A 24,416-nucleotide genomic window follows, 5' to 3' on the forward strand; every position below is an offset into this window, starting at 1 on the left:
TGCCAAGTCGATCGTTATACGAAGAGCAATTTCGATTACCGGAGAATTTTGGTAATTCGGAGTACTAAAGAAGCCGTCAATAAAGTCGTCGCCGAGCCGCTACCAATTTTGAGCGGTCAGAAAAAATTCGCGAGGGGCGCGAAGATTAATCACAGACGGGAATCGCGCACACTGCGTAGTAAAAGATAAGCAAGAACGTGCGGAGAAGACAATTAGATATTAAAATAGATAGATTAGATATTAAAAAATGAAGTGTTTGTAGCCTGAAGAGAAGCAAAGTCCATAGCAAGAGGGATAAGATGTTATTATTCAGTTACAGATGTGTGTGTGTGTGAGAGAGAAAATCTTTCGTTGCGAGTCGTGTGGGGAATCCATGAGCGCCTTCGCATATTTATTTTGCGTCGCTACTCCGGTCGTTTCAAATTTTCGCGAGCAATGAATTGCCGAGCGTCGGAACAACAACGGTTGATAGTTACCGCGTGCATGTATCGTTGTCGTTACAATTTCATTCGTCTCTTGCGTTGAGGATAATTAATGATATCACATTCTAGTATAATTTCGTCTTTACATATCGATCATTGATGGTTTCACTTTGTAATGTTCCTGACCGTTGTGCAGTTAAAAATTCTTCTCACATTCGACGGTCAATTTCTTAAAGCTTACAGCTTAAATTCTCATTTTAATACACTACTTAAAACCGTACAAATTTTATATGGAATATTTTGTTCCGAAGAAACTTTATTTTCAAGATAATAGGATTGTATCATATAAAATTAAACATCCTGTGTTTATTTCTGCATAGAGATGATCGTGTGTACTATTTCATAAAGCAATACTTCATTTCTCGTGTCGTAGTGTAACACTCAAGAGTTAGAAGGAGGACGAAAAAAGTTTTAAACCAGCCATTACTTCAACAACCAAATGATTGTCGCTTCAATATTAACATGCTTCTTCCTCGCGCTTTTACATCATTACATCGTCCGTTTTGGAAAAAAGGGACGACTTATTGATCATATACCAGGACCTACAACACTTCCTATCATAGGCAATATCCACATATTTTGGAGCCAATCGGCAGGTAATTAAAAATGTGTATAAATCTTTAAATAATATGCTGTTGGTTTGTTTCTCATTTCTATAATGAAAAATTGAATGAGTATTCCTAATTATGCATAAAATTCCGTTACAGTTTATTAGTGACATGCAAGTTATTAATGGTAATCAAACCGTATACTGGTTTGTGGAAAAGAGAATATTACTATAGTATTAAAAAATCCCATTTTAATATTCTTTACATTTCAGAAGAACTTTGGTGCCTTATGCGCAATTATTTAAACAAGTACCCAATTTGTAGATACTGGATTTTTACGATTCCTAACGTTTCCATTACCGATCCGGACGACGTGGAGGTAGAGTTGTTACAAAAAATTAATTCATCTTATTCGCCGTACAGCATTTTCATTAACGATGACTAAAATCTTTGTCTATAATTTCTACTAACATATTCGTACACGTATCTCTAAACGTGCTACATTATTATTTTTTATTTTATAATTTGATAAAAATGACGTGATCTTTACTTCTTTATCGTATATGGTTTTAGAAAATATTAAACAACACAAAGCACAATGTGAAAGGATATAATTACAGACTTTTACATCCTTGGTTAGGCGATGGCCTTCTCACTAGCAAAGGTAATATATAATAGAATTAAGAATAGTGCATAATTCAACTTCGACATATCTAAATTATTGTCGCTCTTTCCGGTAGTCTCCAAGAAAACAAATCGCAAAACTTTAGAATGTAATGAAAGGACGTGATAAAATTTTTGTTTAGAAGAAGTCAATATTGCGCCACAACGCGCATTTACAACTACAAGAGTTAATTCTAATAACAATTATAGAGTTTATTACAGTTACATTATTTTTATCAGGGAAAAGTTGCTGAACCTTGACCTGACATGATATGAATTTTCGGAATGCTTATTTCATTCACACGTGCTACGCGGTAACACAACGAAAAAATCAATTTTTTATGTGCATAATATTTTACATATGCATGATTAGCATATCAGTATATTTAAACATAAAACAGACTAAATATTATTGTCGAATGTGCTGTGATGATAAGGAAAACAGTAAAATATTAAAGAGCAATCAGTTAAGTTGATTAATTCATTAAGTTGCAATCCGAAGCTGTCGATACATTGGTGTAGATATATTTATCTAATAAATTTGACAATGTAATTTAGATATTAAGTATCAATCATTAACTGTGATCATTAGCTGTGACATTTATTTAACATATTTCTAATGAGTGCTAATTTTATTGTAACAAATATGCCAATCATTATGACATGATTGCCAATTACTGTGATATTTATTAATTTAATTTGATATTTTATTTTGAGCAGGATATATTTTATTTTTCTTATATAACCTTGTATTTTTGTAGCGTAGAAACTTGACAAATCTTTACTAAGAAAGACGAATTCTACAAGCCAGTATTGTATTAAGAAACAGTTTAAAATAGAAATAAATTCTAAAATTGTCAATCACTTTTCCCTATGTACGGGGAAATATCATCTTATATTTTCTTTTAGGAACGAAGTGGCAAAAAAGACGGAAGATATTAACGCCTGCATTCCACTTTTCTATATTGAAACAATTCGTTGAAGTCTTGATCAAAGAAGGAAATAATGCAGCGAAGTCTTTTAATCATATAGAAGAGACAGTTATCGACGACGTGCTATTTTTTACTGGTCATCATACATTGAACGCAATATGTGGTATATACGTATAATTTTATATATACATTTTTTTCTTTTTTATAAGAATACACGCCTTTTATTTGGCACAAAGTTTTGAGTAAATTATAAGTCTGTTATATCTATAATAATTTATAATAATTTCACCAATTTCTGAAATTGGCACGATTTAATGTTGTTGAAAAGGAAAACAATAAAAAATATAATGTTTAGTAAGAAGTTTTCGGGTTTAAATTTGTTCATATATTTTTCTGTATTTTATCGTTATCACGTAAATATGGTGAATATCACTTGTATGATAATATCAAATTATTGTGATCGAAGTATTACGACTAGCAGGAATTTACCTTACTTCAGCAATTACATTTGCAGAAACCTCCATGGGCATTTCTTTGGAAGATTTTGGTCCGTTTCAGCAAAAATATCGACAAACTGTTCACAACATAGGCAAAATTTTAATCTACAGGTTATTTTTATTTTAATTTATAAATACGATTATGTCGAATGAAAATCAACGTACACAATTTACATGTAATAAGATTACATTCTTAAACATATTTTATTTTGTGTTATCATGATTAGGATGTTCAAGCCGTGGTTATTAAGTGACATAATATTCAATATAACACCAACGAGTATCTTAAATAGGAAATATTTGAACACCTTACACTCATTCACCACAAAAGTGAGTAGTCGCAATCATGTCATTTAAACAGTTTTAAGAAAAGTTCCTCTTGTATAAATAAAAATGATCAGTTCGCGTGTATTAATAAGTCAACACGTTCCTTATCGGACTTTCAATTCATGCCGCGTGTAGCGAAAGCGACACATGAGATGCAACTTGATAAATGTGTTAGAATTATTTAGTAAAAGTAAATATTAAAAATATAAAATACACATTAGAATAAAATTAATAAGCTTATTTCAAAGTTAAGAACAGAAGGATAACGAATAAAATATAGAATAAAACAGAAGACATTAAAAAAACAAAAGCTTATTATGAAATAAATAAAATATAACTTTTTGAATATTTCGCGTTTATATCAAATGGCACTATGTATTTTATTATAACATTTTATTACATCTATACGTAAGTACTATCTGTTACATTATCCTCGTAAAATATTGTTACATCGTTTGTTTTAATTCTAGCATTATCTGTTCCCAAAATTCTAAGATTTTCGTTATTAAGAAATGCAATATTGTATTGGTACCAATTTGTTTTGAAATCAGACCATAAGACTTGAATATTTATTACTACGTCGTGTATGTCGAAATCGATTCATGAAAGTGCTGCAAATATAATAACAGAGTAAGCATGAATTATAAAATAAGTTATTTTTACTGTATTTTGTCCTTCAATGACAAAAATATTAGTTATAATGGAGATTAAGTTTAGTCTGCATCAAAAACGGTACACGTGGCAGGGAACGTATTAGAAAATATTCCTGACAATGTGGCGACATAAGCAACGCCTGTTTCATATTTATTTTTATGTTTAGATTATCGCAGAAAGAAAGCGTTATCACAAACAAACTGAAGGACGATACTTGAAACACTTTGAAAACGACGTAGGAACAGAAGACGAGGAAGTAATAGGGAGTATGTCCGAAGTATAGATCAATTATCTTATGAAAATAATACAATTGCATATAAGTTATTTTATATTTGTTTAAGTTAAAAAGAGACGAATGGCCATGTTGGATATTTTGATTGCGGAATCTCGTAATAGCGGTCTGACTGATTTAGACATCAGGGAAGAAGTCGATACCTTTGTGTTCGAGGTAAGTGTAAACGACGTAATATGACGAGTTTCAAAACTGTTCAAAAATGTAGTTGTGCTTTTTTTTATTATTATAAACTGTAAGCTAATCTGTCAAATCAAATCTAGAAAAATTCATATCATTATAGGGTCATGACACCGTAGCGATAGCTGCATGTTTCAGTTTACTACTATTAGCTGAGCATAAGGATATCCAGGTATTATTTTCCTTTTCTTGTAATGATATTCATCAATAATAATTTACCAATTAATAGTTTCACACAACTACACTACCGTTGACAAGTTTCCGGTTACCTGTGCATGCAATGAGCAAATAGTTTTAATAATGAAAATATTTGTTGAGAGCAGTCAAAACAAAAATAAAAACAATATTTTAACTTAAATATATAGAAGTTCGATTAGTGTAACATAGGATTTCCATTCTTTTATATTATACATTCTTCTTATCAAAGAATTTACATTTGGCCTTAATAACACTAACATTTTACTATCCTTGGCATTCTGTTGATTAGTTTCTATAGTGTTTCAAGTGTAAGTTCGCTAGATAACTCTTAAAATGTTCCATATTTTCCTCAGAAGTTGAAAAGATAAAGAAAGATTACAACAATAACATGTCACATACATATGTAACAAAAAAATATTTACAAACATTCCACACATATACGCCACTCCAAGGAATTAGTGTCCGCGAACTTCTTCCACTCCCTCGCTGCTCCTGACAGCAGAGTACATAAAACTGTTTTTATATTAATATACAAATATTTCTTAGTACAATTACTTTTATCAAATAATTGGCGGTAACTGTAAGCTTGGAAGAAATTGTACGCCATCTATTTTCTATAGTAATTCTGATTAAGATAAATTGTTTTAGTAATGCAAGAATATTGATGCTTTTGATTTAATTATAAGTCAATAAGTTAATTATCAGTCAATAATCTGCATGTAATATATAAACATTTGTTCATAGGATCGTGTTAGGAAAGAAGTTAATGAGGTGATGGAGAAAAATAATGGGAAACTTAACATGGATGCTTTACAAAATTTGTCATATTTGGAAAGATGCTTAAAGGAGTCATTAAGAATATATCCTAGCGTACATTATATATCACGTGTATGTACCGAAGATGTCAAATTACGTGAGTAATTAATAGACATCTATACATATTACAATATTTTCTGCACAATTTAAGTAGAAAACGCAAAAAAATGCACGTGCGTGCCTGTGTGTGTATATGTATATTTTTTTATTTACTTTATGATAATATTATATTATAACATTAAAAAAAAAATGAAAATGTTTTCAACTCGTGTTATTAACTCGATTTCAACATTATCTATTATCTCACTAGTATGGAAAAATTTTCATGTGTATCCAATTTGTTCTTAAAATCTTTCTCATTGTTATTTATATAATATGATTTATTATATTCATTGGTATTTTCAGATTCATATTTGGTGCCAAAAGGCACAACGGTGCATCTCTTTATCTACGATCTTCATCATAATGCTAATATTTGGCCGAATCCGGAGGTATTTAATCCAGACAGATTCTTACCAGAGAATATAAGGAATCGTCATCCTTACTCCTATTTACCATTCAGCGCGGGGCCACGAAATTGCATTGGTAATTTGTAAGATATTAATTTCTTATTCCGTGAATAAATTTTACTGAGTTTATGATCTACAGGTCAACGATTCGCCATGTTGGAGTTGAAAGCTCTAGTAGCTCCTCTGGTGTACAATTTCTACTTGGAGCCCGTTGATTTTTTGAAGGATATCCCATTGACGCTGGATTTTGTATTACGTATTGCACGTCCGATTCGCATGAAAATCATTCCAATCAAACGCACGTAGTTATCTAATGGGAATACTGATTCGTAAAAAAAAGAATCGATTAGATTTTAGTAATATATCAAACAATTTCTGAGAAACGTCCGGTATGCATGTTAAAAGTGAATGATGTATATTGTGTATATCTCTTGTGTATATTTTCTACTTGGAACCTATCGGTTATCTAAAGGGCGTGCACACAATTCCTGATTTCGCGCTTTGATATAAGCACCCGATGCATGTAAAATTTGTCCTAGTATAAACCACTTGAAGCGAGTACGGATTCTGCAAGAAGAAATACACATCCGGCCTACTGTTTCCTATGCGCTCATTAGCTCATAAAGAGTAATTGATTCCCCATGAACTATTGCGAATTTTACAAAATGGCATATGACTTTCCTTACCCAGTTTAATCAGTTTTATTAACATGCACACGAGCGCTCTGTTAAAACTTTCCGGACACTATGTATATATTTACACCTATATTTTATATTTTATATTTTATATCTATGAATATATTTTATATTTTATATATACGAAATTATTTTATATTTTACTATACTTTATATTTTATATCTATGAAATTTTATACTATATTTTATATTTTATATCAATGAAATTAAATGACACGCTATATATGGTGCGCGGACGCATCTCAGTAAGAAATTATTTTTAACCGATATTTTTAACCGATTAGTGTGGTGCAATGGTATATTAACGTTGATAAGTGTTATCATTATAAAATTAAAAATTGCGATAAGAGATAGTGAAATACGGTTATATAAGTAGGACATATCCAACTGATGTACATTTGTTTCCATAAAAACGAAAGATCTTTGACGCAAAGTGTGTGTTTAAAGTCTACAAGAACGATTTTATCAATAAACTGAACAGTGCTGTAAGTTCTTCGTGCTTTCTTGTGTTTTTCTGAATTAGGAAATTATACACGCGTCCCCATTTTGAGTTACTCGCTCTCTTTATCAATATTTCTAAACACCATATATCGTCATAATCAATTATATTTGCTATAAATGAAATTTGTTTTAGTGTAGTTCTTAGATAATGTCGAAAAAATAATTACGCATTTGTTGTAATAAATTTTATTTCTAAAGTCATATAAATTACATTATAATATCTTCGCATCTCTCTGTTACTTTTGTCTCACTTATTAATGTATATGTATGAACGTTTGCAATTTAATATACATGTATTATATACATTTCTATATATAGATCATCGTGGACTGTTCTCCGTAAAATAATACTACTTTTCTCGTGTCGTAACAATCAAGGTCCAAAAAGAGGACGAGATAATATTAAACCGATCACTATTTCAACAAAAAATGATTGTTGCTTTACTACTAACATGCTTCTTTCTCGTGCTTTTACATCATTATATCGTCCATTTTGGAAGAAAGGGGCGACTTATCGACCGTATACCAGGACCCATGTCATTTCCTATTATAGGCAATATTAATGGATGGAGGAATTCGCCAGGTAATTAAAAATTTTAATCAATCTTTACATAATCAGCTACTGGTTTGTATGGCATTTCTACAATAAACAATTAAATTAGTATTTCCAATTATACACAAAATTCCGTAACAGTTTGTTAGTGAAATGCAAGTTGTTAATGATGATCAAATCGTATAAGTTTTTCGAAAATAAAATAATGCTTTGGTACTAGAGAACTTCATTTTAATGTTCTTCGCATTTCAGAGGAAATGTGGCGAATTTTTCGCGATTCAGCAAGAACATATTATCCAATTATGAAGATATGGCTTTTTGCAATTCCAAACGTTTTCATTTCTCATCCGGACGATATAGAGGTAAGAATTGCCATAGAAGATGTTTTATCTTATTCATCGTATAACATCATCATTAATCACTAAAGCTGATGTCTATATCTTTTATTCAGATTGTTTTCAGAACAGCATATAGATCAAACAATGCTATATTTCCTTTTTAAATTTTAGAATTTGGTAATGTAATTTTTAATTCGGCTATGTCGGCTTTGGTTTTAGAAAATTCTAAACAGCACGAAGCACATGGTGAAAGGTTATCAATATAATCTTCTACAATCTTGGCTAGGCGATGGTCTTCTCATAAGCACAGGTACTATACGATGGAATTTATAATAGCGTATAATTCAACTGCGATACGCGTAAATTTTATCTAAATTGTTGTCGCTATTTTCCGTCGTTTCCGAGAAAACACGCCACGTTTCATAGCTTTAGTAATAAAATCACGTCATAAAGCTTTTGCATGAAGAAATAAATATCGCGCTACTGAACATGTTTCAAACTAGACGCGTTCAAGTTATCATTATTTACGTAATGTTTATCAAATAGTAGCTTAACTTTCAGATATGATACGGATTCTCAGAATGTTTTCTTTATATTCAACATGTGTAATGCAATAGTATAACAACCGAAAATAATATTTATATATGTATATGGTCGGTAAAATATTATCTAATTTCTTCTATAGGAATGAAATGGCAAAAAAGACGAAAGATATTAACGCCTGCATTTCATTTTTCTATATTGAAACAATTCGTTGAGGTCTTGATCGAGGAGGGCAATCGCGCAGCGAAATCTTTCAGTGATACGGAAGAGTCAGTTATCAACGATTTGCAGCTTTTTACCAGTTATCATACATTAAACGCAATATGTGGTATAAACATTTAATTTTATACATACATTCCTTGTTCCTTGTTGAAAAGAATTCGCGATTCCTATTTGGAGTCAAGTTTCCAGTCAACTAATTGTTTATTATATCTATAACAGTATTATATCTATAACAGTATTTATTAATTTCATTAATTTTTTAAAAGCTCAGACAGTAGAAGATATAATGTTATAGCTAGAAATTTTCGGATTCAAATTCATTATACCTCGTACTTTTCTGTATTCCACCTTTATCGCGTGAGATATGATGAATATCACCTGTGTAAGAATATCAAATTGTTGTAATTAAAACATCTGTGACCAGTAATTAGAAATTTATATTACTTCAGCAATTACATTTGCAGAAACCTCCATGGGCACTTCTTTGCAAAGTGGTCCATTTCAGCAAAAATATCGTCAGACTGTTTACGATATGGGTAAAATTTTCTACAACAGGTTAATTTTATTTTAGTTTATGAATATATATATAAGTTGAAAGAAATTAACGTGCGCAATTAAACGTAGTAAAATTACATTATTAAATATATTTAATTTTATATAATTATGTTTAGGCTATTCAAGCCTTGGTTTTTAAATGACACAATATTCAGTTTTACGTCATTGAGTAGCGCACATAAAGAATATTTGAACATCCTGCACTCATTCACCTCAAAAGTGAGTAATAGCAATCAATATCTAAAATGGTTAAGAAAGGATTTTGTTGTTAAATAAAAATTTTCACTTTGAGCAAATAAATCAGTTAACACGTTCCCTATTGGATAGTTTTTATGCAACTTTCAATCCACGCCTCATATACCGAAAATAGTATATTTGGAAATTTAATAAATGTAAAATAAAAAAATTGTAATTATTTAGTTTATGGTTTTTTCGTAAACTGGAAAGTTATTGATTTTAAGAGTAAATATTCAAAGTGTAAAAGCATAGTTGAACAGTACAAATAAGTTTATTTTAAAGTTAATATTTGAAGAATAACAATCAAGATATTGTAGAATAAAACAGAATACATTAGAAACTGTATTTTATTATGAAACAAATAAAATATAGATTTCTTGAAACATTTCTTCTTTTACATTTATTATCGGATGATACAATGTATTTTATTGAAACAATCAATATATAAGTACAATTTGTTGCTGGATAATTCTCATAAAATATTGTTATCCGTTCTATTTTAGATCTAACGTTTTTTTTTTCGTATCCAAAAATCTAATATTTTTGTTATATGAAAAAATGTAATGTGTTCAGTTTGTTTTGAAATCGGGTAAAACTTGAAAACATATTACTATGTTGTGCGTACCGAAATCGATTTATATTTTTAAAAGTGATAACGAAACAAACATGATAACAGAGAACAAATAAGATAGAAAAAACAAATAAGATAGATAGATAAAACAAATAGAGAATTTTAATGTACTTTGTTTTTTAACCCCTTGACATACAAATTAAATGGAACTTAATGCAACCAAAAAATACTATTTAATTTCGCTCAACTGAACAGTTACGTGAAAGCTGAGAAAGAGTACATTTTATTTTGAAATTTGGATTTTTATTAATCAGATTGATGTTAACAAAGAACATCTAAATAACATTAAAAAATAATAATTTAATAATTCTGTAGAGTATGGAATATTTTGAAACATTTTGGAACATGTAAAGGAACTAAATATTTGCACTGCCACGTTGTTTCACTTCTTATGTTGTTTTTTACGCACACGCGGCATCTCTTTGTAGGTAATTTCTTTTTATCAGTCGAGAGAATATGTTCCGGAAAATGTGCCCAACGTTTGGCCTGTAGCCGAGTCGGGCATTCATTTTGCGACGGTCTGCCACGCTTTGGATAGTTAGGAAGAGACAAATTATATAGCATGTCTCTGCAATATTCTGCAATATAATGCTTTTTTGTTCTTGGGCCATCTCGAACGTTATAAACAAACGAGAATCGACGCACGAGTGAAGCAACTATGTAATCTAATTGTAAATTGCACGGCGTCCGCCGAAAAAAGCGTTTGACGAGTCAGACTCGTCAAAGTCTACAGTGTCCCATGAAATGAATGACGAGTCAGACTCGTCATTGTATGTCAAAGGGTTAATAACAAAAATATAGATAACGTGAAGGTTAAATTTAGCGTGTATTGAAGACGATGCACGTGACAATGAACGTATTAAGGAATATTTCTGATAGCGTGACAACAAGTGACGCCAGTTTCATAGTTCTTTTTATGCTTAGATTATCGCAGAAAGAAAGCGTTATCATGAACAAACTGGAGGACAGTATTTGAAATATTTTGAAAACGACACAGAAAATGAGGAAGCAACAGGGAGTAAAAGTAAGTAAGTTTAAAATAGAATTATGTTATGAAAATAATATGATTATATACAACTTATTTTATATTGTTTAAGTTAAAAAGAGACGAATGGCCATGTTGGATATTTTGATTGCGGAATCTCGTAATAGCGGTCTGACTGATTTGGACATCAGAGAAGAAGTCGATACCTTTGTGTTCGAGGTAAGTGTAAATGAGGTAATATGAGTTTCAAAACTGTTAAAAAATATAGTTGTGCTTTATTTTTTATTATTATAAGCTGTAAGCTAATCTGTCAAATCAAATCCAGATAAATTGTTATCTTTACAGGGTCACGATACTGTAGCGATAGCTATATGTTTCAATCTACTATTGTTAGCTGAACATAAAGATATTCAGGTATTGTTTTCCTTTTTGTAATAAGCTATCTATCGATGATACGACAGCAATCTCTCTTACACACACACACACACACACGCACGCGCGCGCACGCACGCACAGAGAGAGAGAGAGAGAGAGAGAGAGAGAGAGAGAGAGAGAGAGAGGAAGAGAGGGAGAGAGAGAGAGAGAGTTTCAATAAGTATTGACATTTTCAATTTATAACAGTCAATATGGATGTCGATGTAATGTAAACCTTTGTACATAGGATCGCGTAAGAAAAGAAATTAGTGACGTAATGCAGGAAAATGACGGGAAACTTAATATGAACGCGTTGCAGAATCTATCATATTTGGAGATGTGCTTAAAAGAATCAATGAGAATGTATCCTAGTGTTCCTATCATATCGCGCGTTTGTACCGAAGATGTGAAATTACGTAAGTAATTAACAGATCTCTACGTATATAACAATACTTCCTAAACAGTTTAAGCAAGATATACTGCATATATCAAATGTAACTGCGTACGAATATAAATATAATATCATTAGATTGTATTTTAATGCTTCAACACAAAAAGAACACTTATACATGACAAAAATACAAGGACTTCTAAAAATTTTTCTATTAAATATAAAAAGTAGATAATTTGTTCGAGTTTAACTTTATCTATTATTTCGTGTGGATGGTAAAATATTCATGTTTGCACAATAAATTATGTACGAACATATATTTATTTCTTAAATGTCTTCCATTGCGCTATTTATAAAATATGCTTTATTATGTTCGTTGATATTTTCAGAGTCATATTTGGTGCCAGAAAGCACAACGGTGCAACTCCTCATCTACGATCTTCATCATAATGCTAAGATTTGGCCGAATCCGGAGGTATTTAATCCAGACAGATTCTTACCAGAGAATATAAAGACTCGTCATTCTTACTCCTATTTACCATTCAGCGCGGGGCCACGAAATTGCATAGGTAATTTATAAGATATTAATTTCTTATTCCACAAATAAGTTCTAATGAATTAATAGGTCAACGATTCGCCATCTTGGAGATGAAGGCCCTAATAGCTCCTCTTGTGCATAACTTCCACTTAGAACCTATTGATTATTTGAAAGATGTCTCATTGAAAGTGGACTTTGTACTACGTACTACGCGTTCGATTCGCATGAAAGTCATTCCAATCAAACATACGTAGTCATTTAATATTAATATTGATTGGTAAGGAATAATCGATCAGTTTTTAGTAACATATCAAGAAATTCCTGAGAAACTGCTAAGTAATCTAATGCGTGAATTATGAATATATCAGACCAACGATTTGCAATGTTGAAAATGAAGGACATAATATCTTCTTCAATATACAATTAATTTAATTTAATTAATTTAATTAATTTAAAACCCTATCGATATTATTTACTATATTATATATATAAATATATATATTTAAATATATATATTTTTATTTTGAAAATGTAAGGATATAAAGTTCGTAATTTTATATTATAATACTTGAAATATATATACATACGCAATATTTACATACGAAATATACATACGAAATATATATACATACGCACATATTTAAACGCTTTCATATTTCTTTCTATTATCTGTGTATCTGCATTAGATCAATTAATGTATATACATATATATAAGATGGTATTTTAGTTTTATAAGAAAATATATTTGAATAATAAACACAGTAAATAAAGTTGATTACAATAAATGATCGCTAATTGCACACGGCCTCAGACTCTCCATTTATCTGTCTTTATCTTCCTCTCTCATGCTGCCCTCCTTCGATCAGCGAATAATGACAGTCGCGGTTCTTCTCGATCCCACATGTATATATGTATGTATGTATGTAAGTATATATATATGCATGTGTGTATATATGTATGCACGTATGCATAGTTATTTAATATTATGATTATAATACGTATTTAACGTAGCATAAAATAAAAAAATTTTTTTTAAATTTGTTGAAACTTGTACCAGAGAAACCCGAGTCATAATGAGAACGCTAAAGTTTAAACCATATCTAAACATATTAAAAATAAATAAATTAAGTTGGTTTTACATCAACGTATTCCTTGAACTATTCATTATAAGAAAAACATAAGTTTTTGTACAAGCGAAAAGAATATTTTAAAAGAAGGAAATTATTTTATTGAAAATGTAGATCAACCTCATTATGCGGTGGACATGCATTGTCGCGAAAAAAAAAACATTCCAAAATTTAAGAAGAGAGACAGTTTTCCGAAAACCTAAAATGAGATATAATTTGAGATTGTACATATTTGAAAATTATTTTGGTATTAAATTATCAAGATTATGATTATTCGGGAAAATTATTAATTTCGAGAAACCGTCACGGCATTTAGTTTTCGGGATTATGGATTTTCGGAAAAATTGCATGCTTTAAATGTTTTGGCGGAATTGTATATCGAGACATCGTCGTGGCATTCAATCTTCGGGACTCTAGCTTTTCGGAAAATGGTCTCTCTTCTCAAATTTCAGGATTCTTTGATTTATCCGGAATGCATATCCATCCATTATGTTTCTCAAGTAACGACACGCTTTCACTTCTACACCAAATTACGATAAGATAGCATAGTGTTTTATTTCTAGATAGATCCATAAAATACAGGTTTTATTTCTAACCGGTTTTATCGAAGTGGGGTCCAATGTCGAGTCCACCGACATTGGACTATCTACAACGTAGGTTGTAACGTCGCACATAATATTCGCAAACAATAAGATATACCCAACGTTACGTGCCAGTTATATATATATATTTAATATTATGATTATATAAATATGTATTTATAGATGTAGCACGAAGTGAGTTTGTTAAAAAACCCTTGAAACTTGCATTAGATGGACCAGGGTCATAATCGGAAAAGCCAAAGTTTAAACAAATATTAAATATATTAAAAATAAATAAATTATTATCGTTAACGAGGTTGATTTTACACCAAAATATGCTTTGAACTATTCACTAACAGAAAAACATGTTTTACAGCGAGAAAATGGTTTAAACGGACAAAATTATTATTTTGTTGAAAGCGAGCATTAACTTTGTTATGCAAACAGCGTTAACGATTCTTTGTATTTTTTTTTAAAGAAAATGTAGGGGAATAATCATGTACGATAAGAAGCGGCGAGACGCAAACAATGGACAGTACTCCAACGATAAAATGACGATTACTGCTATCATCGTATTTTCTTGTCCACTTTGGCATAAATTAGATACATACTACGCATGAGGTAACGAATAATAGACACCTTAAATACAAACATCTTTTTGCACATACGTTTTAGATCTGCAGAATTACATAAAAAACTACATGTGACTTCGGAATTCTTACATAACATATTTAGCTATGCGAAAATTTATGTAACGTTAACAGGAAATTACGTAATATCATGAGCAAGCGCTTAATATAGTAGCAGAGAAAACTGATATGTGCCATTTAGAATTTGACAACAGAATAGTGAAGATCTCTGCTACAAAGTACGTATTTATGGTCTACAAATACGAAATATCCGCGTACCGAAAGTTGCCACATGTACTTCTAGTTCTCTGATGTTAAAACCTCGTGAATTATAAAATTATACATGTGTTGATTCGGAGTGATACGTTTTCATTTATTCCAAATATCATATATTGTCGACTAGATTCGTTGACATGAGAGATACTTGTTTTAATGTAATATTTAATAATTACTCGGAAAAATAATTACAAACAATACCTACTTCGTTATAGTTATTTTTACCTCATTTATAAATGTGTATATATTTGCAATTATATATATGTGTGTGTGTGTGTGTGTGTGTGTGTGTGTGTGTGTGTGTGTGTGTGTAAAACATCGTACATTTCGACATTATAGATCATCGCGGACTGCTTCCCATAAAATAATATTTCATTTCTTATGTCGTAGCGTAGCACACAAAGACAATAAGGAGGCCGAAAGAAGTCAAATCGGTTATTATTTCAATCAACATGATTGCCGCCTTACTACTAACGTGTCTCTTTCTTGCGCTCTTATATCATTACATTATACATTTTGGAAGAGACGGGCGACTTATTCATCGTATACCAGGACCAGTGACACTTCCTATTTTAGGCAATGTTCAAGGTTGGAACGGCTCGCCAGGTAATTAAAAATTCGTGTAAATCTTTAATGATTCACCGATATGTTAATTATCCTGTATAACAGAGAATTAAATGACTAATGCTAATCATACACAAAATTCCATAACAGACTTTTAATAAGAAATGTAAGATATTAATGGTGATTAAATAGCAGATTAGCCAAAAAGAATAGTCATATAGTATTAGAGAACTATATTTAATATTCTTTACATTTCAGAAGAAATGTGGCATCTTATACGCGGATGGACGAGCACATATTATCCAGTTTGGAAATATTGGACTTTGGGTAAACCCAACATTTTCATTTGCAATCCAAACGACATGGAGGTAATGAAATTGTCGTAGAAAATAAATTCATCATGGTCGTATAGCATTTTCATTAACGATGATTAAATGTCTACAGTTTTTACTCAAAATAGTATACATAATCCATAACGTATCATATTTGTATTCCATTTTTTAACTCCAAATGTCGGTAATAACAACATAATTTTTAATTTTGTTCCATCCATGGTTTTAGAAAATACTAAACAGCACGAAACATATCGTGAAAGGCTTCGAATACAAACTTTTGAAACCTTGGTTAGGCGAAGGTCTTCTCATGAGCAAAGGTACTTAGATGGAATTATAAATAGCATACAATCTAATTCGGCATGTATTATTCTTGTCTAAATTACTTTCGATATAAAATAATAATATTATTACATATACGGTAAAATACTATCGCATCTCATTCATAGGAATAAAGTGGAAAGAAAGACGGAAGATATTAACGCCCGCATTTCATTTTTCTATATTAAAACAATTCGTTGAGATCTTTATCGAGGAGGGCAATCGCGCAGCGGAATCATTCAATAATACGGAGGAATCAGTTATCAACAACTTGCTACTTTTTACCAGCCATCATACATTAAATGCTATATGTGGTAAATATATCTAATTTTATTTATTTCTTCATTTTCAAAAGAATTCATGTTTTTTTTTTAGAAACGAACCCATGAATCAGGTATAAATGTTTATTATATGTATAATAATTTTTATTAATATTTCACAAATTTCTAACAATAGCGCGTTTTAATATTGTTCAAACGAAGGAACGGCCGAAAGCATAATGTTTTACTTACAAATTTTCGGGTTAATTTGTTGTGTTTTGTACTTTTCTGTATTGTATCGTTATTATGTAAAATATGGTGAATATCACATACGTAATAGCACGAAGTTATTATTAGAAATGTGAATTCAGCAATTATGTTTACAGAAACTTCGATGGGCACTTCATTGCAAGATGCAGGTTCTTCTCACGAAGAATATCGTCATACGGTTCAAGATATGGGCAAATTTGTGGTCAGCAGGTAATATTTATTTTAAATTATAAATACATCTGGTTTAAATCAAATCTACGTATGCGATCTAAAATTAATAAAATTTCATTTTTAAACTTATTTAAAATTGAATAATTCTGTTTAGATTTTTCAAACCATGGCTTTTGAATGACACAATATTCAATTTAACGTCAATGGGTAGGACACATAATAAATATCTCAACATCTTGCACTCATTCACCAGAAAAGTGAGTAGCCGCCTTCATGTTATTTATATTTTTAAGAGAAGTTTATCTTGTGTCAATAAAAAAATAGTAGATCGTACTAATGAGTCAATTAAGAAATAGTAATACATACAGTTAGTTTCATATTTTTTCTTGTGCCCAGATTATTGCAGAAAGAAAGATATATCACGAACAAACTAAATGGCGGTATTTGAAAAACTTTGAAAACGACACAGAAATGGATGACGAGGAAGTAATGGGGAGTATGTATGTAATATCGAATAATTGTCTTATAAAAATAATACGAATGTATATAAGTTACTTTATATTTGTTTAAGTTAAAAAGAAACGACTGGCCATGTTGGATATTTTGATTGCGGAATCTCGCAAGAATGGACTAACTGATTCAGATATCAGAGAAGAAGTCGATACCTTTGTGTTCGAGGTAAGAAATGTTCGCGTTTCTTCAAATTGTTCAAATATTTAACCGCGTTTCTCTCTGGTTCTATAAGCAATCATTTTAAATCAAATTATGATACTATACGGGCGATTATACAGTAAACGATTATCGCAAACTATACGCGTAAAATATTTCTCATGTTCTTCCTTACTTGCGTGCTTCATGCAGAATATATATAACACTACTCACATGTGCGATGTTATATAAAATAAAATAAATCATTACAGGGTCACGATACTGTAGCAATATCATCATGTTTCACTCTACAACTGTTAGCTGAGCATAAAGATATCCAGGTAACTCTTTTCCACTTTGATATCTATCTATTAATTTATCTTAAAAGCTATGTATTTATAGCTGCGTCCAGCAGAAAAAGCAGTTCGTAGTTTTCCGCTACATCACAATAGTTATAGAATCTGCTGAATCACACTTAATAATCTACGCTGCTCCAAGGTTTACTAAGAATACTTGTTATGACGAGTTGTTATTGACAACTTGTTATGAATATGTAAAAAAATATAATATGTACGTGCATACGTGCGCAATCAATAAACACGTACTGGAAAGGTGTAAGCCGCTGAAATCGTTCGGTAAAATATTTTACAAGAGTTGCAAAATTGCTAGCAGCACAGCGCGAAAAATTTATTAAGCTGCTTTTTTTGCTGAAGCTAGAAAATGATAAATCACTAATTAATCATTAATCACATAATTATGTAAAACTATTTTTATATAATTATGCAGATTAATAAATTTTATAACAAATAATAAATTATTTTTTAAAAATTATTTTAACAAATAATCGGTGGTAACTGTAAGCTTGGAAAAAATTAAGGCGATAATTTATCACTGCGTTCCTGTTCATAGGTGAGTAAAATTGCCTTAGAAATATAAGAATATTGGTACTTCCGATTTAATTAACAATCAATGTTGATATATCCGATATATAATGTGTAAACCTTTGGTTTGTAGGATCGTGTAAGAAAAGAAATTTCTGAGGTGATGCAGGAAAATGAAGGGGAGCTTACTATGAAGGCATTTCAGAATATGCCATATTTCGATACATGTTTGAAAGAATCGTTGAGAATGTGTCCTAGTGTTCCTCTTATATCGCGTGTCTGTACCGAAGATGTAAAGTTACGTGAGTAATTAATAGACATCTAGTCTAGATCTAGAAAAGTTGTAAATCTTTTCAACTCGCTCAACTTCATTCATTACTCCACGTGTATGGAGAATTTGCATATGTGTACATTAAATAAATTATGCATATGTACATATATGTTTATTGTTAAACTTTCTATTGCTGTATATAAGACATACTTTATTACGTTCATTGTTATTTTCAGATTCATATCTGGTGCCAGAAGGCACAACGGTACATCTCCTTATTTATGATCTTCATCATGATCCTAAGATTTGGCCGGATCCGGAGGTATTTAATCCAGACAGATTCTTACCAGAGAATATAAGGAATCGTCATGCTTACTCCTACTTACCATTCAGCGCTGGGCCACGAAATTGCATTGGTAATTTGTAAGATATTGATTTCTTATTCCGCAAATATATTCTAATGGAGTTACAATCGATAGGTCAACGATTCGCTTTGTTGGAGTTAAAAGCTCTGATAGCTCCTCTGGTGTACAATTTCTACTTAGAGCCCATTGATTATTTGAAGGATATCCGACTGAAGCTGGATTTTGTACTGCGTGCTACACGTCCGATTCGCATGAAAGTCATTCCGATTAAACGTGCATAATCATTCAATATAAATATTGATTGGCAAACTAGAACCGATCAAATTTTTTTATATCAAACAATGCCTGAGAATGTCACTGGGATGCGATCTGGAATGTCATCTGATATGCGAATTATAAATAGCAGACCAACGGTACGTTATGTTAAAGAAGAAAGACGAAAAGAAGAAAATATTCTCTTCCGAGTGCAATTTTTACACGGAATTCATCGATTGTCTTTAAAGGACATGCACATAATCTTTGGTCTGGTATTCCATCCAATGAAGAAGCGTCAGATTCAACTTCGTAAACATCATATACACTTAAAATCTGTCTCAAAGAAACCGTGAGCACGAATTCTGCGAGTGTAATAAACAAATGCGGATACGTCACCAAAATATTCTTTGGACTATTCATTATAAGGAAAACATATGTTTTATAGCGAGAAAATGATTTAAAAGGACAAAATTATTATTTTGCTGAAAGCGGGTATTAACATTGTTATGCTTTTTACGGGAAATATAATGGAATATCCCATAAAACTTGTTTATTTCCTTAACATTTACATTCAAAACTTTGTCAGGTCATTTTATACATGTATTACATGTTTTAAGTTACTTTTTAAAAGAAATTTTACTTTTTTTAGAACACGTAATATATGTATAAAGTGGCCTGAGTTCTGTGTAAATTTAACCAAAAAATCTATGCTTTATGTTAATAATATATCCACATTGTTTTGTACTCCTGTAAACACTACTTTAAAAACGTCTATATTTGTAATTTTTACTACATTGTTACAACTGTGGTCTTCATTTTCTTAATATCGTTTTATAAATGTCCTAAAATTTTGGAGACCCCAAATGATATGATAAAAGATTTAAGATAATTTACAAACGTAGCTCATTTTTTCCTCAACGACTGTTGATACAGCATTATCCATCGAGTGTTTATCTCATATTTGCCTGTCGCTGTTTCTTATATAACTTTGGACTATATGCAGAAATAATAATACCAATTAATACAGACAATATATGTCACTTCAATTTTATTTTATTTTTCGAATACTTTAAGTTTCTATTATAAACACTTGCATACGTAATTATTTAGAGACTAGATAGATTATATCGTATAGCAACGCATCTCTTGGACTAGTATGCCCAGTGGACTAGTGTCCCGTTATGCCCCGAAATGTGTAAGTTTATTTTAAGTAATATAAAACATCACTGATAATCGATATTTACAGAGATTCTTTATTAAAGCGATAAAAAATGATCATTTAATAAATATACGTACGATAATAAAAAAGTCCTAGTGACGGACACCCAAGGTTTTCAGGATAAATAAAAAATTATTTTGTCATATATGTTTTATCTTATAGTTATTCAAATTAACCATATTAAAATTCAAAATAAAAGAACAAAATAAACAACTCCTTCAAAACAACCATCTTAAATCATAATTAACTTTTGGCTGAAGATTTTAGAGGAACATAAAATGGCATCTAGTACCGGACACAGTAAAAATAGGTCCCTTAACGTCGGACAACTTTAATCCTTTCGCTACCGTGGGTCTGTCTGCCTGACCTTTCTTGCTGAACCGAAAGCTGTGTCATACGTGCACGGTTCACGCGCAAGCAGTCTTTAGAATTTCGGGTTTACTTATAAAACCAAACCGTAAAGATTTGTTTCCATAATACTTCTCTTAGTAACATATGGTTTTATATTTAAAACAAAGCATTTTTACTTTGTTGATTAGCTTCACATTTAAATAAGCATTGAAATAAATATTCGTGAATGTAATATTTCCACTCGTGGCGTGCTCACTCTTTCGCCAACCGCGATTCGCCGCTTAGAATTTAAACTGTCAGCCATGTTACCTTTATTTGTCCAATCACTTTTAGCCTTGAATTATTTATCTATAGTTACTATAGTTCATCTGATCGTTTCGACTGCTTCTCGTATCGAGAGACTTTTGTCGCCCGTGATATATGAAAGACATTTTATGTCGAGCAACTTTAGTCGCCCATGGCATGTGAAAAACATTTTGTAGCGAGCGACATTAGTTGCCGGTGTAGCGAAAAGGTTAAAATAATTTTCACCGATCACTAATACAGTCATCAGAACGCTCAGGGATATTCTTACATACAATGTTACTGTTTATCTCGTTATAATAAAAAAGAGTTGAAAAAAGGTAATGAACATTGATACGAGTAAATATTTACATAAGGTCAACTTTTCCAAAGTTAACAATATTGACATACGTTGCCAAGGGCACAATTCCGAGCAACATGTAAAAAGTTTGATCGTAGCTTGTTGAGTTTTTTGAACAAAAATTCAGAGGTATAATATCCATAGCTATTTTTGTCAATGCCAGTTATATGTACGAGGTCTGTTCAAAAAGTATCGCGAATTTTGAATTTCCGCGGGTTACGTATATTCGATTTTCGATTTTTTTGTGGCGTTATGTTGGTACTCATGTCCCTCACTTATGCCGACAAGTTCGGCCATTTTGAATATTCAGTTTATCTTTGACAGCTGTTTTGCTTGGACGTGTTTTGGCTCGTCTTCGATTTTTGCCTATTCCAGCATCGCATTAACATTGCTGGGGTGCTATTGGACTCTGTCCGCGACGAACCAAATTTGCTCCAGAGGGTGGTCATAACTGGTGACGAATCATGGGTTTATGGTTATGACGTGGAAACCAAAGCACAATCATCCCAATGGAAGCTGCCGCACGAGCCAAGACCAAAAAGACCGTTTTGCTTACAGTTTTCTTCGATTGCAGGGGCGTAGTGCATCATGAGTTCTTGCCACAGGGTGGAACGGTCGATAAGGAATATTACCTGCAAGTTATGCGCAATTTGCGCGAAGCAATCCGCCAGAAACGCCCGGATTTGTGGAAGAACAAAAATTGGCTTTTGCACCATGATAACGCCTCTGCTCACACATCGTTGCTTGTGCGCGAATTTTTGGCCAAAAACAACACACTAATGATGCCGCAGCCACCGTATTCCCCAGACCTGGCCCCCTGTGACTTTTTCTTGTTCCCGAAACTGAAGAGGCACATGAAAGGACGACGCTACGCTACGATTGAGGAGATAAAGACGGCATCGAAGGAGGAGCTGAACAAGATCACAAAAAATGATTTTTTGAAGTGCTTCGAGGATTGGAAAAAACGTTGGCACAAGTGTATAATATCTGATGGGGATTACTTTGAAGGAGACAAAATAGATATTCATGAATAAATAAATAATTTTTGAAAAAACACAAAATTCGCGATACTTTTTGAACAGACCTCGTATATATATATTTTTTTTTAAATATTATTATTACAGTATGTATTTACTGTAGTTGTAGCACGAAGTGAGTTTGTTAAGAATTGTTTGAAAATTGCATTAGATGGATCCAGAACATAATAGAAATACTAATGTTTAAACAAATTTTTAACACATTAAAAATAAATAAATCATTATCGTTATCATTAATCGTTATCGTTAATCATTAACGAGGTTGGTTTTAAACAAAAATTTGCTTTGGACTATTCACTATAAGAAAAATATGTTTTACAGCGAGAAAATGGTTTAATGGCACAAAACTGTTATTTTGCCGAAAGCGTGCATTAACTTCATTATGCAAATAACGTTAAGGATTCATTGTTAAAAAAAAGAAAATAGAGGCTAATAATCATGCACGACATTACGAGCGGCGAGACGCAAACAATGGACAGCAGTTCAACGATAAAGCGGCGATCGCTTTCATCGAATTTTCTCGTTTACCTTGGTATAAGTTAGAAATGTACTATGCATGAAATAACAGACAACTTAAATACATATAAACATCTCTTTGCGCATACGTTTTAGATCTGGAAGGAATTTCTTAAGTAATTTTTCCACGAATGTAAACGTTATGTAAACGTTTTGTAGACGATTGTAAAGGAAATATGTCCTGATACTGAGTGACGTATAATATTATATAAAGTGTCTGTCGCTCAATGTTTCATGCGTCGCATATCAGTAATTGAGGTTAAGGCGATAAATCGTTGGATATCATGTTGTAACCATATCAATCATTAAAAGAAAAAAAAATAATAAAGAAAGAAAAAAAAACAGACGAATAATCATGCACAAAGAATAGTGAAACGCGAATGACGGATAAGAGACTGACAAATGTAGCAGGTTAAGTGAGAAACGAATGGAATAACTGGACTTTCTTGTTCACTTTGACAATGTACACTACGCATAAATACGATGTCAAATTAAATATAAAAGATATCTAATTGCATATACATAGCAAATTATATAACAATCTACAGATTGTCAATAAGTTACGAAACACCGCTTGTATGCAGGTAGTATAGATTAAACTGAGCAGAAAGGATTTTTGGTTCAGAATAGTCTAATCTACAAATATATGACAAATGATGTAACAACAGACAGGTATCAGCCTAACAACAGATATCATAATGCATTTTGAATATTGAACTCTTTTGTTTTTCTTTGTAAAACAACTTCAAGATTATTTAGTAGAATATATGAATATAGTATGCATTCCCCGTAAGTTATTCACTCTTATCAAGTTATCTCATAAAGAGAACTAAAAGATAAGATTATGTTAGGTTCAGCGAAGAAAAGCGCAGCTCTTCCTATGTAAACGCTAATAACATTTGCTATTGTTTTATTAAGCAATTAAGAATAATCTTCTATTAAGAAATTATGAATGAGACAAGTTAAGTGGAAAAATTTATTTCTTACATTATTATGTTT

At 31.3% G+C, this 24,416-nt stretch overlaps 3 protein-coding genes across 8 annotated transcripts; all 3 read left to right on the forward strand.

Moving 5' to 3' along the window:
* Window positions 1-392: 392 nt before the first annotated feature.
* On the forward strand, window positions 393-6,912 carry LOC106750826 (cytochrome P450 4C1-like). 3 transcript variants are annotated; one of them, XM_014631427.1, is made up of 13 exons: window positions 393-485; window positions 856-1,078; window positions 1,303-1,409; window positions 1,604-1,694; window positions 2,603-2,788; window positions 3,140-3,233; window positions 3,350-3,452; window positions 4,270-4,369; window positions 4,445-4,551; window positions 4,679-4,747; window positions 5,518-5,686; window positions 5,995-6,174; window positions 6,238-6,912. In XM_014631427.1, exons 2-13 carry the CDS (start codon window positions 922-924, stop codon window positions 6,402-6,404), a joined length of 1,530 nt encoding a protein of 509 aa, XP_014486913.1. In that variant the 5' UTR covers window positions 393-485; window positions 856-921; the 3' UTR covers window positions 6,405-6,912. The 3 variants fall into 3 exon arrangements, with proteins under 3 accessions (XP_014486913.1, XP_014486912.1, XP_014486914.1); XM_014631426.1 differs by having other exon boundaries at window positions 411-550; XM_014631428.1 differs by having other exon boundaries at window positions 420-464.
* Window positions 6,913-6,931: 19 nt separating this feature from the next.
* Window positions 6,932-13,156, forward strand: LOC106750828 (cytochrome P450 4C1-like). Its single transcript, XM_014631429.1, has 13 exons — window positions 6,932-7,278; window positions 7,613-7,876; window positions 8,099-8,208; window positions 8,404-8,494; window positions 8,870-9,055; window positions 9,414-9,504; window positions 9,621-9,723; window positions 11,297-11,396; window positions 11,470-11,576; window positions 11,703-11,771; window positions 12,019-12,187; window positions 12,552-12,731; window positions 12,788-13,156. Exons 2-13 carry the CDS (start codon window positions 7,723-7,725, stop codon window positions 12,952-12,954), a joined length of 1,527 nt encoding a protein of 508 aa, XP_014486915.1. The 5' UTR covers window positions 6,932-7,278; window positions 7,613-7,722; the 3' UTR covers window positions 12,955-13,156.
* Window positions 13,157-15,198: 2,042 nt separating this feature from the next.
* On the forward strand, window positions 15,199-20,167 carry LOC106750825 (cytochrome P450 4C1-like). Of its 4 annotated transcripts, XR_001374986.1 has the most exons (14): window positions 15,199-15,276; window positions 15,704-15,919; window positions 16,136-16,245; window positions 16,439-16,529; window positions 16,659-16,844; window positions 17,177-17,270; window positions 17,386-17,488; window positions 17,628-17,727; window positions 17,803-17,909; window positions 18,152-18,220; window positions 18,894-19,062; window positions 19,268-19,447; window positions 19,511-19,809; window positions 19,900-20,167. XR_001374986.1 is itself a non-coding variant. In XM_014631423.1 (13 exons), the coding sequence occupies exons 2-13, from the start codon at window positions 15,766-15,768 to the stop codon at window positions 19,675-19,677; spliced, it is 1,530 nt and encodes a 509-aa protein (XP_014486909.1). In that variant the 5' UTR covers window positions 15,199-15,276; window positions 15,704-15,765; the 3' UTR covers window positions 19,678-20,167. The 4 variants fall into 4 exon arrangements, 3 of the variants coding, with proteins under 3 accessions (XP_014486909.1, XP_014486911.1, XP_014486910.1); XM_014631423.1 differs by having other exon boundaries at window positions 19,511-20,167; XM_014631425.1 differs by having other exon boundaries at window positions 16,139-16,245; window positions 19,511-20,167.
* Window positions 20,168-24,416: the final 4,249 nt, after the last annotated feature.

The sequence above is a fragment of the Dinoponera quadriceps genome, unplaced genomic scaffold, assembly GCF_001313825.1.
Source record: "Dinoponera quadriceps isolate SergipeBrazil2010 unplaced genomic scaffold, ASM131382v1 scaffold5891, whole genome shotgun sequence".
NCBI classification, from domain to species: Eukaryota; Metazoa; Arthropoda; class Insecta; order Hymenoptera; family Formicidae; genus Dinoponera; species Dinoponera quadriceps.

What these genes read in the sequence shown, in the direction of transcription:
- LOC106750826 (XM_014631427.1), top strand. Translation starts at nt 922, where the DNA reads ATGATTGTCGCTTCAATATTAACATGCTTCTTCCTCGCGCTTTTACAT. An exon ending in TACATTGAACGCAATATGTG is followed by an intron (nt 2,789 to 3,139) that starts GTATATACGTAT and finishes TTACATTTGCAG; the next exon opens with AAACCTCCATGGGCATTTCT. An exon ending in TACACTCATTCACCACAAAA is followed by an intron (nt 3,453 to 4,269) that starts GTGAGTAGTCGC and finishes TTTTATGTTTAG; the next exon opens with ATTATCGCAGAAAGAAAGCG.
- LOC106750828 (XM_014631429.1), top strand. Translation starts at nt 7,723, where the DNA reads ATGATTGTTGCTTTACTACTAACATGCTTCTTTCTCGTGCTTTTACAT. An exon ending in GGTAAAATTTTCTACAACAG is followed by an intron (nt 9,505 to 9,620) that starts GTTAATTTTATT and finishes AATTATGTTTAG; the next exon opens with GCTATTCAAGCCTTGGTTTT. An exon ending in TCGATACCTTTGTGTTCGAG is followed by an intron (nt 11,577 to 11,702) that starts GTAAGTGTAAAT and finishes TTATCTTTACAG; the next exon opens with GGTCACGATACTGTAGCGAT.
- LOC106750825 (XM_014631423.1), top strand. Translation starts at nt 15,766, where the DNA reads ATGATTGCCGCCTTACTACTAACGTGTCTCTTTCTTGCGCTCTTATAT. An exon ending in AGGTTGGAACGGCTCGCCAG is followed by an intron (nt 15,920 to 16,135) that starts GTAATTAAAAAT and finishes TTTACATTTCAG; the next exon opens with AAGAAATGTGGCATCTTATA. An exon ending in TCGATACCTTTGTGTTCGAG is followed by an intron (nt 17,910 to 18,151) that starts GTAAGAAATGTT and finishes AAATCATTACAG; the next exon opens with GGTCACGATACTGTAGCAAT.